The following is a 19,935-nucleotide window of genomic DNA, read 5'->3' on the forward strand; positions in this document are numbered from 1 at the left end:
GGCTTTGCAGGCCTAGGGGAAACTTGGAATTTTGCAGGACCACGCCCTTAGTGAGTAAATGCATGGTAGGAAAATTTGCCTTGGTGTAGCTATATCCATGAACAGTAGTTATACCAGAACAAACTGGCAATATCGATACACTGCACTAGTGCATAATGGGGTTTGCAACAGTATGACTAATTCTGGTAACTGAACAACAAGCCAGTCTTACAAGGTGATCTGCATCTACAGTGGGGCGCTGCATTACAGCAAATGCAGTACAACATTAATGCGAAGACACCCAGAAAATGCACTGTGTACATTTCACATAGGGCAGCGCTCTAGGTAGAGTTAGTGGGTTTTTTGACTTCTATTTGATTTATATGCTTGTCTAGTCTTTTCTACTCTACCACAGAACATACACCTAGGAACCTCCAGCATCACAGAGTTCTGTCACATAAGGAGAGTTTTTTTTTTTCGACTCGGTCACAAAAGTGAGATGGAATTCTTAACTAATGTTGTTTTAAAATTGATGGTAGTAGTCATCAGGTTTCCTTTGCAAGTGTGTTTGAATGTTGATTAAAACAACATTATCAAAGTTTTAATAAATGCAGTTGGATAGGCTGCATTGCTCTGGTTTATGTTAGGTTATCAACAACAATCTGTGTATCACTAGTTAAAATTAAAGGGCCTGATTTCCAGCAGTGGTACGCACTTGTAGACCCCATGGTCTTCAACTGGAGCTCATGAAGCTTTGCATCTCTGAAAAATCAGGCAAAAATACTATTTCAGCTATAAACATTTGACGATCTTTGTATTTCTTACTCTAATTTAACTTACTATTATAGCTCGATGGCAGAGCTCTACTGTAGGGCAACTAAGTTGCTAAATTTTGGTATATTTTTGTCATGAAAAAACTTACTACAGTAAAAGCTGTGTTATCTGGCACTTTATCAGCCAGAAAGCTCTATAAATTGGCATTTCTGATCTTCAGTAGGGTTGGCAGGTGTCCAGTTGATGCGGGACCAGCAGACTCCCTACCTGGCTTCGCATGGCTCCCGCAAGTGGTGACATGTCCCTGCTGCTCCTAGGTGGAGGAACGGATATAGGGGCTCCATGTACTGCCCCTGCTCCACCCTGAGCACTGGCTCTGCAGCTCCCATTGGCCAGGAACCACAGCCAATGGGAGCTGCGGGGGTGGTGCCTACAGGCAGAGGCACCGATTGGAGCTGCCTGGCCACACCTCTGCCTAGGAGCAGCAGAGAAATGTCGCCACTTGCGGGGAGCCGCTCAAGGGGGGTGCCGCCCGATCTAGCACCCCGAAACCCCTCCTGTGCCCCAACCCTGTCTCGAGCCCTCTCCCACACTTAAACTCCCTCCCAAAACCTGTACCCCGCACAGCATCCCACACCTCAATCCTCAACCCTAAGCCCCCTCCCATACCCAAACTCCCTCCCTCTTAGTTAACCGGAATTTTTGATTTACCGTCACCCCCTCATTCTCCCAACATGCCGGATAAAAAACGGTTACCCACCTTTTAGTAACTGTTGTTCTTCGAGATGTGTTGTTCATGTCCATTCAAAGTAGATGTGCGCGTGCCACATGCACACCAGCCGAAAGATTTTCCCCTAGCAGAGTTCATAGGATCGGCCCGGGTGCACCCTGGAGTGGTGCCACTATGGCGCCCTATAAAGGGGCCCGCTGACCCTCCACCCCCCTCAGTTCCTTCTTGCTGGCACTCTGACAGAGGGGCAGGAGGGTGGGTGTTGGAATGGACATGAACAATGCATCTCGAAAAACAACAGTTACTAAAAGGTGAGTAACTGTTTTTTCTTCTTCGAGTGGTTGTTCATGTCCATTCAAAGTAGGTGACTCACAAGCCTAACCTTAGGAGGTGGGATCGGAGATCACTGCTGACTGGAGTACTGCACAACCAAAGGCTGCATCATCCCTAGCCTGGTGCACGATAGCATAGTGAGATGAGAATGTGTGGATGGAGGACCACGTGGCTGCTCTACAAATCTCCTGAGTCGGAACCTGAGCCAGGAACGCCGCAGAGGAGGCCTGCACCCTAGTGGAGTGGGCTGTGACCGGAAGAACAAGGGTCTTAGCTATACAATAGCATTCCCCGATGCAAGTCGCAATCCACGAAGAGATTCGCTGAGAGGAGACTGGGAGCCCCTTCATCCTTTCTGCCACTGCGACGAAGAGCTGGGTCAAGCGTCTGAACGGCTTGGTACGCTCTATGTAAAAGGCCAAGGCCCTGCGGACATCCAGGGAGTGTAGCCTCCGCTCTTCGCTGGAGGCGTTTGGTTTCGGATAAAACACCGGGAGAAAGATATTTTGGCCCATGTGGAACTGTGAAACGACCTTAGGTAGGAAAGCTGGATGAGGTCTAAGTTGGACCTTGTCCTTGCAGAAGACTGTTTACGGGGGCTCAGATGTTAACGCTCGAAGCTCTGACACCCATCAGGCCGAGGTTATCGCCACCAGGAAGGCGGTCTTGTATGACAGGTACAGCAGGGACCACGAAGCCAGAGGCTCGAAGGGCGGCCCCGAGAGGATGGAGAGGACCAGATTCATGTCCCAAGCAGGGGTCGGCTGATGCACATGCGGGAAGAGCCTGTCCATACCCTTGAGGAAAAGCCCAACCAGTGGGTTCGCAAACACTGAGGCACCCCCATCTCCCAGATGAAAAGCGCATATGGCCGCCAAGTGAATGTGAATGGAGGAAAGGGAGAGGCCCAGTTGTCTTAGGTGAAGCAAATAGTCAAGGACAGTTGAAACTGGTACCCCCAGCGGGTTTAGACCCCGCTGACCCGACCATATGGAGAAGCGTTTCCATTTAGCCAGGTAGGTGGCCCTAGTTGATGGCTTCCTGCTATCCAGCAGCACCTGCCTGACCTGCTGGAAGCACTGCAACTCCACCGGGCTCAGCCATGGAGCATCCAGGCTGTGAGGTGAAGGGACTTGAGGTTCGGATGGTGGAGGGAGCCCCAGTCCTGCGTGATCAGGTCCGGGAGGAGGGGAAGCGTCAGGGGCGCCTGAACGGACATGTGCAGGAGTGACGTGTACCAATGCTGGCGCGGCTATGCCGGTGATCAGGTCCGGGAGGAGGGGCAGCGTCAGGGGCGCCTGAACGGACATGTGCAGGAGTGACGTGTACCAATGCTGGCGCGGCTATGCCGGTGATCAGGTCCGGGAGGAGGGGCAGCGTCAGGGGAGCCTGAACGGACATGTGCAGGAGTGACGTGTACCAATGCTGGCGCGGCTATGCCGGAGCTATCAGGATTACCCTGGCGTGATCCCTGAGAACCTTTAAAAGCACCCTGTGTATCAGGGGGATCGGAGGGAAGGCGTAGAGCAGACCGTTCTCCCATGGCTGAAGGAAGGTGTCCGACAGAGACCCCCGACTGCGGCCCAGGAGGGAGCAAAATTGTCAGCACTTCTTGTTTTCCCTTGAAGCAAACAGGTCTAACCGGGGAAAGCCCCAGAGCTGGAAAATTGAGCGCACCACATCCAATCGGAGGGACCACTTGTGACCCTGGAACGAGCGGCTGAGGGTGTCCGCCAAACCGTTCTGCTCCCCCGGAAGATAGAACGCCGTCAGATGAGTGGCATTGTGAACGCAGAAATCCCACAGCGCGAGGACTTCCCTGCAGAGGGGAGAGGAGCGTGCACCCCCCTGTTTGTTGATATAAAAGACTGCCGCCGTATTGTCCGAAAGGACTGAAACACACCTGCCGGCCAGGTGAGACTGGAAAGTCAAACACGCCAGGCAGACCGCTCTCAGTTCCTTGACATTGATATGCAACTCGAGGTCCTCTGGCGACCACAAGCCCTGCGTCCTGAGGCGTCCCGGGTGCGCTCCCCAAACTCGATCCAAGGCATCTGTCACCAGGGAGAGGGAGGGCTGCGGGGCAGCAAAGGGGACACCCATGCAGAATTCCCGTGGGTTGAGCCACCACCGTAGCAAGCTCAGCACCAAGCGGGGAATGGACACCACTGAGTCCAGGGGGTCCCTGCCCGGGCGGTAAACTGTCGCCAACCAGGACTGCAGCGGGCGAAGCCGGAGTCTGGCATGGACCACCACATAGGTGCATGCCACCATGTGGCCCAGGAGCCAGAGGCAAACTCACGCCATGGTGACCGGGGCGTGGTGCAGTCCGAGGATGAGCTCGGAAATTGCACGGAACCTGGACTCTGGCAGATACGCTTTGGCATGTGTGGAGTCCAGAACTGCTCCTATGAATTCTATTTTTTGCGTCGGAGACTGGGTGGATTTGGCTTCGTTCAAGAGGAGGCCAAGATCGAGAAAGGTCCGCCTAATGAAGCACACCTGGGTCTCTACCTGCCCCTTGGAGTGGCCCTTTATGAGCCAGTCATCCAGGTAGGGGAATACCTGGATGCTCTGCCTGCGCAGGCAGGCCACCACGACTGCCATGCACTTTGTGAAGACCCTGAGAGCAGCTGACAGGCCGAACGGGAGCACCGTGAACTGCAGATGGACGTCGGCCACGACGAACTTGAGGTACCGATGGTGCCGTGGAATTATGGCAATGTGGAAATAGGCGTCCTTTAAGTCAAAGCCGGCATACCAATCTCCTTGATCCAGGGAGGGGATGATCGAGGACAGGGAGACCATGTGGAACTTGAGTTTCCTCACAAACTTGTTCAGCCGCCGCAAGTCTAGGATGGGTCTCAGGCCCCCTTTTGCCTTTGGTATGAGAAAATAGAGGATTAGAAGCCTTTGCCCCTGAGCTCCTGCGGGACTTCCTCCACCGTCCCTGCCTCCATGAGGGACTTCACTTCCTGAATTAGAAGTTGCTCGTGAGAAGGGTCCCTGAAGAGGGACAGGGAGGGAGGTTGGTGAGGCGGAAGGGAGGAGAACTGGATAGAATATCCCCTCTCTACCATGAGGAGCACTCATTTGTCCAACGTAATTCGGGACCAGGCACGGTAGAAGTGGGACAGACGTGACCCAAAGGTGGGTGGAAGGATCCAGAGTCTCGATTGGTAGGTTGCCCTCGACTGTACCATCAAATAGGGGGTCTAGGCCCAGATGGTGGTCTCGATTGGCCAGACGCCTGGCCGGAGGGGTGGCGCTGGTTATGCCTCCTGCCATTTCTGCCCCGCCTGTGCCCCAGCTCCTGGCGAGTCTGTGGCTGGTATGGGCGAGGGGCCGCCTGCAGCCTAAATTGTCTGCGCTGGGTCGCGAGGGTATGCAAGCCCAGTGAGCGAAGCGTGGCCCTCGAGTCCTTTAAGCTATGGAGACATTTGTCCATTTTCTCCGAAAACGGCATCTGCCCTTTGAAGGGGAGGTCTTGAATCGTCTGCTGGACCTCATAGGGCAGGCCTGAGACCTGGATCCAGGCCCCCCGCCGCATGACCAGGTCTGTGGCCAGGGTGCACGAGGCTGAATCCGCCACTCTAAGACGGCCTGGAGGGAGGCTCGAGAGATCAGTTTGCCCTCCTCCACTAGGGCCGAAAACTCTGATCTCGAGTCCTGAGGAAGGAGCTCCGCAAACTTCGACATGGCCGAACACGTGTTGTGGCCATATTGGCTTACTATTGCCTGTTGATTGGCAATGCGGAGTTGGAGTCCCCCCGTGGAGTACACCTTTCTGCCAAAGAGCTCAAGTCTTTTTGCATCCCTGCTCTTCGGTGTTGACCCCTGAAAACCTTGATGCTCCCACTGGTTAGCCGCATCTACTACCAGGGAGTCTGGGGAAGGGTGGGTGTACAGGTGTTCATGCCCTTTAGAGGGGACCAAGTAGCGCCGCTCCATCCTCTTGGCGGTAGGGACCAATGAGGTTGGTGTCTGCCATAGGGTGTGGGACGTATCCACTATAATCTTTATCAGCGGGAGGGCCACCCTGGATGGCCCTGAGGGGGCCAGAATGTCCATTACAGGGTCTGCGTCCACCTCAATCTCCTCCGCTTGGATTGCGAGGCTTTGAGCTGCTCGCCGAAGCAATTGTTGGATGATTCGAGTGTCCTCTAGGGCTGGTGCCGCAGCCGTGCCTGAGACTGCCTCATCTGGGGAGGAGGATGAGGAAATTACATGGAGCGGCCCTACCTCCGGTGCATGCGGCCCCTCGGGGTCCTGCGGCACATGGTATTGAGCTTGCGGTGCCGGTTCCGAGTCTAAATGCGGCACCGCGGCTGGTACCAGGGTCGCCAGTGAGCGACTTGGCGTATCATGTGGTGCCGGCGGAGCCCGAACGAAAGCCATTGCCGGTGCCGCTGCCCGGTTAGGGGGTGCTGAACTTGACGATGGCACACCCCTGCCCGGCGATGGTGCCGGTGGGGGAGGCAGCTGCGTCGGGGCCACCGACGTCAAGGACACCGAAGCCGACCGTGACCGAGGGCCAAATGCCTGGCCTACCGACTGATGGTAGGCCCAGGGAGTCCAAAATGGCCACTGCGAGGGCAGCTGCCATTGTTGCTGCCACTGCGGGTAACGTTGGTGGCTCACCCCCAACACCGATCTCCTGCTCCGCGACCTGCTGGAGCGATAGGAGTCTGCTTCTGAGTCTGAGGTCTCTGAGTAGGAGGACCTGGGGTGAGCAGCACTCGGTGCCGAAGGAGAGCAGTGCCGAGGTGGCGGAGAGCCTCTCATCTGGTCCTGTGCCACCTTCACAGTGCTATGCGGGGAGGGAGGCGACAGCATGGCTGGCTTGCCTCTAGATTGCACTGGTGGATGGGCCACAGCAGGCAACTCCCAATGATGCGGGGAGGCCAGTGCTGGGAGACCCATTAGGCCAGAGGCCGCTTCAAACGCCTCCGGCGTTGACGGGGGGCATATGTCTCCACTGAGGTCTGGGGAGTTAGGCTGGTTCGGACTCGACCACCTTCTCTGTGGTGCAGGAGTCAATGGAACCGCTGAGGGCTGCAGCTCAGCCTGTCCACTTACACCTGCAGACAGCGTCAGCCTCGGATCCTGGTGGGGTGACCGATCCCTCACTGGCTTCCTTCTCTTGGCGGGCACCGGCGAAAGTGAGTGGTACCGCACTGAGGCTGACTTCCTATGACCCGACTCCGTCCGGTGCCAGGTTTTCAACGACTTGGGCTGGGCCTTAAGTCCTGATGCTGGTGCCGGGGCACTCCGCACCGAGGACGATGTGCTGGGCCCTGCCTCGGCCGGTTCTGGGTCCGAGGGTGGTCGTAGGGCCACCTCCATCAGGAGGACTCTTAAGTCTTTGAGCCCTGTCCTTAAGAGTTTGCAGGTGGAAGCCTCTACAGATACAGCACCAGTCCTTTTGGTGGCTCTCTCCGAGGCACCTCAAACACGCAGAGTGCAGGTCACTCTTAGGCATGAATTTCCCGCAGTTCTCACAGAGTTTGAACCCGGGGGACCTGGGCATGCCCCAGCGACCGACAAAGATTCTGGGTGGGGGAACACCCCAACTACAAAAACTATATACAAAGATCTATCTAACTAACTATAAAATAACTGAATACACGGAGTAAATGGTAAGGATAGGACACTGCCAAAATGGTGTGCAAGAGAAGTTCCAGCTAGCCGTCACCGGCGGTAAGAAGGAACTGAGGAGGTGGAGGGTCGGCGGGCCCCTTTATAGAGCGCCGTGGTGGTGCCACTCCAGGGGGCGCCCGGGCCGACCCTACGGACGCTGCTAAGGGAAAATCTTCCAGCTGGCTGCACGCGGCGCGCGCACGCCTGCTTTGAATGGAGATGAACAACCACTCAAAGAAGAACAAAGCTTTTACTGTAATATGAAACACGGTTTAATATTTTGATACGTATATTTCATTTACATTTTCATATTTCTTAAGTATATACTTAGCTTTTTTATTTAAACATGTGGAATCTGATATCATAGAATCATAGTAATGTAGGACTGCAAGGTACCTTGACAGGTCATCAAGTCCAACTCCCTCCACTGAGGGGCAACGTAAAGCTAGACCATCGCTGAAAGATGTTTGTCCAACCTGTTCTTAAAAACTTCCAGTGATGAGGATTTCACAAACTCCCTTGGAAGCCTATTGCAGAGCTCAACTACCCTTACAGTTAGAAAACTTTTCCTAATATCTAACCTAAATCTCCCTTGCTGCAGATTAAGACCATTACTTCTTGTCCTACCTTCAGTGGACATGGAGAACAATGGATCACCATCCTCTTTATAACAGCTCTTAACATATTTGAAGATGGTTTTCTGGTCCCCCAGTGACCTGAAGAAGAGCTCTGTATAGCTCAAAAACTTCTTCTGTTTCACCAACAGGAGTTGATCCAATAAAATGTTACATCACCCACCTTTCCTTTCTAATAGCCTGGGTCTAACATGGCTACAGCAATACTGCAAACACCCAGTCTTCTTTTCTCAGGATTAAACACACCCATTTTTTTAAACCTTTACTCAGATGTCAGGTTTTCTAAAACATTGATCATTTTTATTGCTATCCTCTGGACTCTCTCCAATTTATCTACATCTTTCTGAAGTTTAGTGCCCAGAACTGGACACGGGACTTCAACTGTGGCCATACCAGTGCTGAGTAGAGTGGGAAAATTACCTCCCTGGCTTACATATGACACTCATGTTAATACACCCCATAACGATATTAGCCTATTTTGCAACTGCATCACATTGTTGAGTCATATTCAGTTTGAGATCCACTATAACCCCCAAGATCCTTTCCAGTAGTACTACCACCTATCTCCATTCTGTAGTTGTACATTTGACTTTTCCTTCCTAAATGTAATATTTTTTCACTTGTCTTTATTGAATTTCAACTTGTTGATTTCAGACCAATTTTCTAACTTGTCAAGGTTGTTTTGAATTCTAATCCTGTCTTCAATAGTGCTTATAACCACTCACAGGTTGGTGTCAACCTCAGATTTTATAAGCACACTCTCCACTCCATTATCCATGTCATTAATAGAAATATTGAGTAGTACTGGACCCAGGATTGACTACTACAGGACCCCACTTTATACACCCTCCCAGTCTGACAGTGAACCATTGATAACTACTTTTTGAGTATTGTCTTTCAACTAGTTGCACACTCACACTATAGTAATTTCTTCTAGACCATATTTCCCTAATTTGCTTATGAGAATGTCATGTGGAACTGTGTCAAAAGCCTTACTAAAAATCAAGATATATCATGTGTACTGCTCCCCGTCCCCATCCATCCTCTAGGCCAGTATTTCTGTCAAAGGAAATGAGATTGGTTTGGTCATTACTTGTTCTTGACAAATCCATGCTGGTTATTCCTTATAACCCTAATATTGTCTATGTGCTTACAAATTGATTGTTTAATAATTTCTTTCAGTATTTTTCCAGGTATCAAACTTAGGCTGACTGGTCTATAAATTCCCTGGGTCTTCTTTGTCCTCTTCTTATTGCCTTCTACATGTCACTTGCTGTGTGTAACTGATTTTGTGCCTTAGCCTTTCTGATTCAGTCCCTACATGCTACTCTTTTGTACTCTTTAGCAATTTGTCCATGTTTCCATTTTTTGTAGGATTCCTTTTTGATTTTCAGGTCATTAGAGAGCTCCTCATACAGCCATATTGGCCTCTTACTATTCTTCCTATCTCTCCTTCACGTGGGGATAGTTTGCTGTTGTGCCTTTCATTTTGTCTCTCTGAAAAACTGCCAGTCCTCCTCAACTCCTTTTCCCCTTAGATTTTCTTCCCATGGAACCTTACTTACCAGTTCTCTGAGTATGTTAAAGTCTGCTTTTTTGAAGTCGATTTTTCTTATTCTGCTGCTCTGATTCCTTCCTTTCCCTGGAACCATGAAATGTATCATTTCATGATCCCCTTGTAACCAAATCACTTTCTACCTTCACATTCGCAATCAATTTCCTCCTTTTTGATCAGAATCAAAATGGCTGCCTCCTGGTTACTTCCTCCACTTTCTGAAACAAAAGGTTGTGCCTAGTATATTCCAAGAATTTACTGGAAATTTTGTTTTGCCATATTACTTTTCCCACAGCTATCTGGGTAGTTAAAGTCCCTCATTACTACAAGATTTTGTGTTTTGGATATTTGTCATTTGTTCTAGAAATGCCTCATTCACTTCCTCTTCCTGATTTGGTGATTTTCAGGATAACCCTAACCATGACACCATCCCTATTTCCACCCCCTTTTTTTTATCTTATACCCAGACACTTTCCATTATTTCTTTCTGGACCTCAGTACAAGTGTATATATTCTGGATGTATAATGCAACACCTCTTCCCTTTTTTCTTTGCTTTTCGTTCCTGAACAAGCTGTACCAGTCATGTATTCCTTGTATTCCAGTCATGAGACTTATCCCACTAAGTCTCTGTGATGCCAGTTAAGTCATAATGTAGCTTATTTCTACAATGCTAAAGTATCTACACAACATTGCCTTTAATAACTTGGCTACCCAAGCTGCAAAAACAGTGCATTTATTTATTATGTGTGGATTTGCCATGTAACAACTATTAACTTAAATCCTGTTCATTCTGTTTGCTTGTTGCACTTGTAATAACTATCTTACGGACAATTATTTACTACTAACATTTTGCCAGGGCTCTTCCACTGCATTTGTATAATTGTGTATTGCTATCTTCCTGTGACCCTCAAAAATAAAAAGATAGTAAACACCTCAGAAGAAAAGAACATGTGAAGATATGTGGCACCTGAACTACCAAAGGAGTTGCACATCTTTAGTTGTGTAGGCATTTGAACCACCCATTCCACCATGAATGGTGAAACGTTCAAGACTAGGGGAGCAGAACTCTTTCCCCTCTGTGAATATCAGCAATATGTTTTACAGCTCTCTCTGTTTGCCATATTTCACTTATCTGATGCTAGGTTCTAAGGAGAACAGATTGCTCCCTTTGCTTGAATGTTTAATGCATTATTTGGTTCTAGGGGTACTTGTATCAAGAGAGCCTTTGATTACGATTAAATCAGAAATGCAAATAGAAGCTTATCACTGCTGTTGGGAGTATGCAGGACACGCTTCATTTCGGTCTCTTCTGTGAGCTTATGTCCCAGGGAGAGTTTTCTTGCCTCTTGAGAATTTCCTTGAGTTTGGAGAGGATTCCCTCAATGGAGACTGAGTAAATACTAGGGGCCAAATTTAGTGTGGGTGCCACTTGTGAGGTGGGGAGAGTCTTGTCAACACCTGCCCCCACCAAAACTGTTATGCAGCAGGGCAAGATTCCTCCTTGGTACTCAAGAGGGCATAGTACAGGGGCCCAGTTACTGCAACAGCTGCTCACCGTTGCCTTAAGGAGCTCTTGTCCTCAGGCTTCATGGTATAGCCAGGAGCCCAGCTACTTAGTGCTGTCATCTGTATGTACAAGCATTCTGCTCCTTTTCAAATCAGGAGGACATTGTGCCTTGAAGTGCATCCCCCCAACCTATCCTTTTTGAGTCATCTTACTCTGAGCCAGGCTGGTTAGCTTTTAGAGCTGACTGAACTATTCATTGCAAATTATATTCATTACAAATATAGCCCCTTGTTTGGTTAGTGAACTGTTCAAAGTGATCCTGTTTTTTTCCCCGTGAATAAATTTGTTTTTCTGAGACCCTGTTATCCAAACCTCTGCATTATCCAAATCTATTCCTTGTGCTCCAGCATGAGATATGTGCCCTCCGCAGCATGTATCACATGCTAGGGGGAGGCAATTTGGATAATGTGGAGGCTTGGCTAATAGAGTAGAGACACTGTCCAGGACTGCAAGGAGGAACAGCCCCTGGCTGCAGGGGAGGCTACCTTGCTGCTGAATGGCATCCGCAGCAGTGCAGGGAGCTTTCTGCAGCTCTGCATTCACAGGAGTGAGTGAGCGAGTGGGGCCCTGACACTGTGGCCCACCAGGACCACAGTCTCCCCCGACACCGTGTGCCAGCGGGGATCAGGTATTGCCAGTCCTGTCGCAATGCAAGGAGTGGGGCAGAGCAGAGCAGAGACCTTGGGGCAGAGCAGAGACCCCGGCCAGAACTGAGAGGAGAAGAATGAACCCACAGCCGTGTGGGAGTACATCCTACTGCTGAATGGCTCCTGCCTCTAGAATATCCAAATTCCCAATTATCCAGATAAAATCCATGTGCTCTGTGCTACTTGGCCAATTAAGAGCATACTGTATAAGTGTTTGCTGCATAGTCTGAATGAATAATTTCTCCACAAACTGTAAGCTTTGACTATGCGCTATTTTTAGTCATATTGTATGACTGATCAGCTATGTCACATAGAATGGCTTTTGCTCCCTGGTTGGATAACAAATTGTGTAAACAGGAGAATAATAAACAGTACATAATCATGAATTTATGGGATGAATTTTCATGTAGACAAACATACATGGTGAAATTTGTGATTCTTTTAGGAGTCATGGATACCTAGTGGCTGTCTGAATACTCACAGTTCCAGACCAACATGACCTCAGGAACCAGAATGAACCACACCAGGCCCTTTTATTCACAAATATTCACAAATCTAATCTTTACTATTTGATCAGCTTTCTCTTCAACCATACTCACATCTCTGATCCACCCTTCCAGGGTTGTGACTTTCACAATAAAGGCAATATTTCTGTAATAAACATTGTGTAGGTAACAATGATTTTCTGCAGATCTCTGTTCCTGAATAACAAAAAAGGCTAGTAGGAATTCATTTGGGTTCCTAATAACCAAAATAAATACATCAAAAAGCTGAAGGTATATAAATAATCATAGCAAATCTTGGTAAAAATACATATTCCATCTCCTGTACATTAATGAACAATTTATGAACCAAGAATGAGATGAACATTTTACATAAATAAACTACGTCATGTTAGGATTTCAATGCAACATCTTTCTGCAGACAAGACAAATGAAGATTATTACACCTTAACATTGAATCTTCCAGCAAAAGATGCTACATTATATACATCATCAAGACTCTAAAGCTTTCTGCTTGGATATTTTACAGGGTAATACTGACCTTTCTACCTCTGGTGGAGGACAGAGTCTGCAGAAATTCTTTGTTTCGTTGTCCAGTTTGTGGATCTATGCAGATTATTTGGCATCTGTTGCATGGACCTACAACCTGAAATTTCAACAGAAATAGGTTCTCAGACAGTTATGTATCAGTCAAACAGTTACATATTAGGATTAGTCTCTGGCCTTCACAGTATTTTAATAACAAACATTTCAGAGACCTTTTTGAACATTTTTGTTCTATGTAAATAGTCTAAATCATATTCACCTGACTCAGCTATGTAGTCAGAGGGTCAAATTCTGAAGTCCTTACTCAATTCTTACTCACTCTTTACTAAGGCAAACTCCCACTTGGCTAAGTCTGAGACATTCTGAGCACCTGTAGTTCCTACTGACTTTGTTTGGCTCATTGACATAAAGGGAAAGTTTGACTGGGAGAAGAATGAGTAAAAACTGGGTATGGCCTTTAGGATTTGAACAGAAGAGTTCTCTCATAAGTAAGATAATAGGATTTGGTTCATGTTTGTTTACTGTGACTGAAATGAACAGATTTAGCCTCATTTTGCATTCTTTTTAGTGGTATTTTGTGAATGTTAGGAAAGCAAAATCTGCATTTTCTTAAGATGAACTATAACTACACTGCTGTGAATTTCTTTTGTCTTTTTTGGGGATTAGAATAAAGATGTCACATGCCAGTTCCACTCAATTACTGCATCAGAAACTTTTGCAGAACACTACCATAATCAACAGTTCTTACAGTATTTCAACTTCCATAGTCTCATGCAATTTTCCTTAGTTTTATAAGATTAAGCATAAAACTCAAACAGATAATGGGGCAAATAACCAAAAGTCATGTTGTAAATGTTTCTATATGTTGATTTGGGTGTCATTTGGATTCTTTACAGCATATCTAAAACAGACAGTAAAACTTTCCAGTGTAATCAACTATACATTTGGCTGTGATTCTTCAGATAATACATTGCTGAATTCTGGCATAGTCAATATTTTATTAAAAAGAAAGAATAAGAGATAAAACAGATTTTTTTTCCTCCACTTTCCTTTGTCTCAGTGCAGTTGCACCTTCTGGTACCATTTCACTGGCATCATGCACCATTAACATAATTCCTCCTGTTATTTCATTTGTATTTGCATCAACTCCAAGGGTATGTCTACACTACCCGCTGGATCAGTGGGTAGTGATCGATCTATCAGGGATCGATGTATCGCGTCTCCTCTAGACACGATACATCAATCCCCAAACGTGCTCCCTGTTGGCTCCACCAGGGCGAGAGGCGGAAGTGGAGTCGACGGGGGAGCGGCAGCTGTCGATCCCGCACTGCGAGGACGCAAAGTAAGTCAATCTAAGTCGATCTAAGATACGTTGACTTCAGCTATGCTATTCTCGTAGCTGAAGTTGCGTATCTTAGATCGATTTTCCACCCCCCAGTGTAGACCAGGCCCAAGTAAGGATTTACCAGAGGCTGGAAAAGACCATTTAAGTTGCTGACAAAGGGTAAAATTTCTAAAATCATTCAGCTATACTATTTCTGAACTAGAGATCAGCCAGAACCAAAACCCAAGCTCCAAATATCCCTATTTTTGGGGGTGTTTGATATCAATATCAGTTGAAAATTTTGCTCCTTGAGACAATCTCTATTTTAAATTGGAATGTAACTCTGTTCTCTGTTTTTATGATACTTAGCACAATGAGGTCCTGAGTTAGACTCCTGAGCACTACTGCAGTACAAATAATAAATAATAATAATACTAATATGATTTGGCTGCAGGTCAAGGTTGTCCTTTGTTAAGTGTTTTCACCCACTAAGAAATTTCTTAACTTGCTGTGTCTCATATTTATTATAGCTAATTGAGCAAAGAACAACAGGGGCTCAGACAAGCAGAGGCAAGTCAGATATTTTCTTCTGGTACATACCATAGACAAGCTGCTAAACAATTGCCTCTCTTTCTCTTACAGTGCACTGAGCTCAGGAAAAGGGCAGTTATTTTCATGACAGCCTCTAGTCATTGCATCAGCACTTCTGCTATCCACACATTTATCAGCATCATTAAGCAGAACAGTGAACAAGCCACCTCCATGTTCCAGGTGATACATTTCCAACAAATACATATTGTATAGATATGGACCAATCAAACAAATCAACGTTTGATGCATATGTGAATCGCTACCTAAAGTCTCACACTTGGCTTCTTCATTGACGAAATATCATAAAGGTAACCCAGATTTCTGTCACAAGAATTACTTGATCCATTGGCTTAACCTGATGGTGCAGTATTTTCTTGGCTGTTAATGTTGTATTAGGCATGGGACTGAGTTAGGCATGGTACACAAAGTTTACATTAATGGCATGTATTTATGGTGTTATATACAAATATTAACAAAATAATCATAATGATGAGGATTGGTGAATCTCATAAGGTTCACTCGTTTATCTGAGGCATAACTGATTAGTACTCATTGATTTCATCCAGATTGGAAATACTAGGGGAGTAGCCGTTCTACCATTTTTCAGTCAGAAATGAGCTCTAGCAACAGAACTGCCTCCTGGCCCAGCCTCCAACCAACCTTTGACCCCTTAGGGTATCTACACAGCAATAAGTGACAAAGAGTCCTGTGGCACCTTATAGACCAACATATGTATTGGAGCATGAGCTTTTGTGGGTGAATACCCACTTTGTCAGACTCTTTTTACAGATCCAGGCTAACACGGCTACCCCTCTGATACTTGACACTACACAGCAATGTAAGCCCGGGCTTGAGCCTGGGCTCAAGCCTAACCCCCCTTGCATCCACACACCAATTGTATTAAGCTAGGGCTTGAACCTAGGGTCTCAGCACCCTGGAGGGCTGGACAGTCCGAACCCATATTCAGATGGGACATAGGCTCTCAGCCCTACTGCTTTCCTGTATGCACATGGCCTCAGTTTGACTGGAGTCCTGGCAGTCCTCTGGATGTATCCCAGAGTTCCCTGGGCCAACTTCCTTAGTCCTCTCTATGCCGACAATCTGTGGTGCAGTCTATTGCACTCTATTGCAAAGGGAAGTCACACTTCCCTGTGCGCAGCAGCTCAGATCAGTGTTAACCCATTGTCTGCCAGCACGCTAGCAGAGAGACTGCCGGGTTTTCAATGGAGACAGATCAGAAGAAGCTTTTTGCAAAGAGATCTGCTTCCTGGTCACAAGCCCACAACCAGATTTTGGTGCATGCTGTGAGGATGCACACGCAGCCCCAGGGAGGGAGGCCCAGGAGCAAAGGCCAGAGAGTGCAGCGGGGACTAAGCAGCTGCCCTGCAGGGATGCGGAGCAGCAGGGCTCCCAGCTCAGCACAGCTGGGGGAGGATGACCCCATATTCCCCAGCAGCTCCCACTCCCTACAGGACAGCCTCCTGGCCCTTGCTCTACTCCCCTCCCCCCCGACCCATGGAGCAGTGTGTGCAGCAGTGCCTGGGCTGTGTGCACTGACAGGGGGACGAGTGGGAGCCAGCCCCCAAACTCCACAGCTCATATTGCTGTGTGGACATACCCTTAAAAATCTGGGCTGCTGAGACCTGGAGTCATTGTTTGGCTCATTACAAAGGTAGAGGTCATTTGCCCAATTTTAATCTCAATCTGAATGCTGGTCCCTTCTTCCGCAAAGTTCAGCTCTGCAGTTTTGGTTTGTATTCCTCTCTAATTTCACTATTCCAGAAAGAAACCAGGAAAACTGCTAAAGTTCAGAGCTGAAACATTTTTCAAACCTCAGAGAAATTTAAGTTGAAGTTTTGGGTGAAGGCCCAGGTTGCTTCCTGTTTCATCAGAGTTGATTCACCCATGCCTAATCAGAACATTATCTAACATTGCAACTGATATAGCAGTGGCAGAATTTAAGGATCTTTTCTTTCAATGCTAAAATAAATGATGAAACAAAAATAGACCATTGATTTCTTAATTTTCTTTTGCTAGCCCTAAATATAATAGAAAAAAAGATGGCAAGATTTTCTCTAAGATAAAAAGAGACATTGATAAGAATAGGAAGAGACAATCTGAGTGAATTGACACTGAAATTGTTAAGGCTTGGACTGTAAGATCCTTTTATAGCTAACTGCTACAGCTTGCACCCAGTTTGCATAGCCCAAGAGTCAAAGGTGCCAATAATTTCCATTCATGCAACTATATATAGGGAGAAGAGATGAACTAAAATCAGGGAATGCAATCTGCCATTAAACGTTCCAAACAAAAGGGCTCTGTACAGCTAGTGTATCAGCAGTGGGTTATCTAATCAAGTGCACTATCCAGAAAAGGACACATGAGGTTAATTCAACTTAACCCTCCACCCCCGCAACCCGCCAAACAGCCTCACACACATGCGGACAACTCAAGATGGCAACTCCAGTGTCTCGAGATACTTATGAGGCTGTAACCCATAGAAATCAGCATATCTCAGCAGTGGCCTGTACAAAATGTTTCTAAGTTCTCCTCTTTATCCTATGTTCTCTGTGCCTATCGCTTGGAATTTGTGTTTGTGTGGGAACAACTTCCATTTGCTGCCTCTACTGTTGCTATGGCACTTTTCAACCTTGGTTTGATTCCATCAGGCTTGCTCATGATGAGCAGCCCATAGCTGATCTTAGAACACTGATAAGGCTGATTCCCTTGCTGCTTGACACAGCTGTAAAGGTGTCTGACAATCATGGTCAACTTTGTGTGTGACTGTGTGAAAGGGTCGCGTTGGTCCAGCACAACTTTTATTTTGGGCAGTGGTTGTCGTTAACAAGTCTTAATTTAGCCACGGTGGTAACTGTCACTGTAATTATTTCTCATTTTATGGGTGTGTAACTTAAAAAACAACTGGGCTAAATAGTGACTTTATAAAATTCTGATTCATGGAACTAAAACGATACCTACACACTATGGTGTCAAGCAGAAATAAAAGAAGTAGTGAAAATTCATGATTATACACCTTACCCCTTAGCTTAATTTTTACATTAAAAGTACTTATATTTACTAACAAGCAAAACTCCTAACTAGAGAAAGCAGTTGTAAGTCAGGTGATGTTTTAAAAATCAAACTCTGATGAAAGACTACAACTTCATTGCTTGTTTAAAATATCAAAATATCAGAAATGGCTTCTGATTTGGGTATGCATTTTGAGGTACTTTATGTCCCCAGTGAACATCCAAAATTAGGGCATTTGAAATTGAAGGCCGCTTCTCATAATCTGGGCTAAAATATTCTGTGAATGTGCCTCAATCTATACATTTTTGATGAAAATAAGAGGCAAAGGTTTCTGCCTCAAAAACTGCCAAGAGGGACTTTTCTTGGTGGTGAAAAATGCTTTTCATTTGCAAAGGGAAAGGGTGATTTGGTGAAATTTAAAAAGTGACAACATTTGATAGAACCTGCCTTTACATCACAGTCAGGGCTTGTCTACATGCATAGCGATACAGTGGGACAGCTGCACTGCTGTAGGACTTTAGTGAAGATGCTACTACATGGACAGAAGAGCTTCTCCCATTGGCACAGTTAATCCACCTCTGCAAGAGGCGGTAGCTATGCTGACGGGAGGTCTTCTCCTGTTAACATAGCACCATCTATACCAGGAGTTATGTTGATATAACTAGGTTGCTCCAGGGGATGGATTTTTCACACCCCGAGCAACATAGTTATACCGACGTAAGTTTGTAGTTTAGCCCTGGCCTAAATTTTGCAAAGAATTGCTTTGTTTCCAGGTCAGAATGCTTTATAACAGAAAAGTACAGCTGAAATTAGAATGTACCTGGAAACACAAAGCACCGATGGAAATCTCAGCCCACTTCTCTTCTTCAAAACACTCTGTTGCACTGATCACAATGTTGGCACGGAAGCGTTGGATTAGTTCCTCGGTTGGTAATGGCTCTTTCAGTCTGTCCCAAAGATTCACAGAGCAGAAGAAAATAGACCATGCTAATTAGCCTGTGGTAATTATTCTCTCACTTAGAATATCTAGTTGCTAGTCTTATTCAATAAGATTTTTCTTCTACACAATTGTTAAGAACATGTTTATAACGCAATTTTATCACAGAAGTTATGATAAAGGGACAGCTAACTATTTGAATAAAAATTGTAGTCTGCTAGAAGGCATTTTGAGAGGTGTAAACTGGAACTAAAGGGTAGATATGGAAGTATGTGGCACTGCAATGACAAATATGCACACCAGAAAAGGACCACTGTAATTTAATGTCAGCATTAGCTACTGTATTGAAGGGCTGTGGTACTGCGTTTGTGGATCTTTTGGGTAACTGATCAAATAACTGGTTAAATCTAACTAAAGAGGAAGAAGAACGAACACAGGGGAAAACTCAGAGGACATTCAGTGGCCTGTGAAGGTGACAAAACCAGTAAGAGAATGTTGTGAGAGAGAGAACTTATCCCTGAGATTTTTTGGAATGCATCAGATTGCACCAAATGGCAGACGTTTAAAAAAAATGCACGGATGAAGATTTCCACACCTCCCTACAAGTGTTCTATTTGCCAGTGTATGGATGTGTGAGCGTGTTGTGTTTCTGTGCATGTGCAAACCTGTGTATGTGAGAGAGACGGAGTGGCAGATAGCATATAGCGTATAAATTTCACAAAGCTGGCTAGAACCTTGAAATCTCATTCCTCTCTTTCATTTTTAAAGTGGAAACTTTGCTAGTAGGAAGAACACGTCAGCCTTAGGATTTCCAGAGAATGCTCTCTCAAGTGCTCCAACACTCCTAAGCATGTGAGGGCCATTTAATTTTGTCTAAGCTCAGATGTACATGAACTACTTCAAAAAACCACCACCACCTGAGACCTGAGGACTTTGAACTGTCACCCAAAATAGAGAAAGAAGCCTGGAGAAAAAGAGAGGATTCTCCTTTAGTAAAATATTTTAGGAAAATATTACAAAATATTTTAATTTTTTTTGTATTTTAATTAAAATGGTGGAAAACTGTATAAAAAACCTTCTACAAAAATTGTTAGCTTCAAGCAATTATCTTGGCAAAACCGACATGTTTGTTTTTAAAAAAAT

At 46.3% G+C, this 19,935-nt stretch overlaps 1 protein-coding gene across 4 annotated transcripts in view; it reads right to left on the minus strand.

Annotated features, from left to right (window-relative positions):
- The window catches only part of MOCOS (molybdenum cofactor sulfurase), a 394,972-nt gene that overhangs the window by 19,558 nt on the left and 355,479 nt on the right, over positions 1-19,935 (minus strand). For 3 of the 4 annotated variants that reach the window (XM_050937684.1, XM_050937687.1, XM_050937686.1), the window contains 2 exons: positions 18,676-18,802; positions 12,906-13,010 (listed from right to left, as the gene is read on the minus strand). In XM_050937684.1, coding sequence (XP_050793641.1) covers positions 12,906-13,010; positions 18,676-18,802 — 232 coding nt within the window. Of the gene's footprint in view, positions 1-694; positions 742-12,905; positions 13,011-18,675; positions 18,803-19,935 lie in introns of all 4 variants that reach the window. The other variant, XM_050937685.1, reaches the window with a different exon arrangement.

The sequence above is a fragment of the Gopherus flavomarginatus genome, chromosome 2 (assembly GCF_025201925.1).
Source record: "Gopherus flavomarginatus isolate rGopFla2 chromosome 2, rGopFla2.mat.asm, whole genome shotgun sequence".
NCBI lineage: Eukaryota > Metazoa > Chordata > Testudines > Testudinidae > Gopherus > Gopherus flavomarginatus.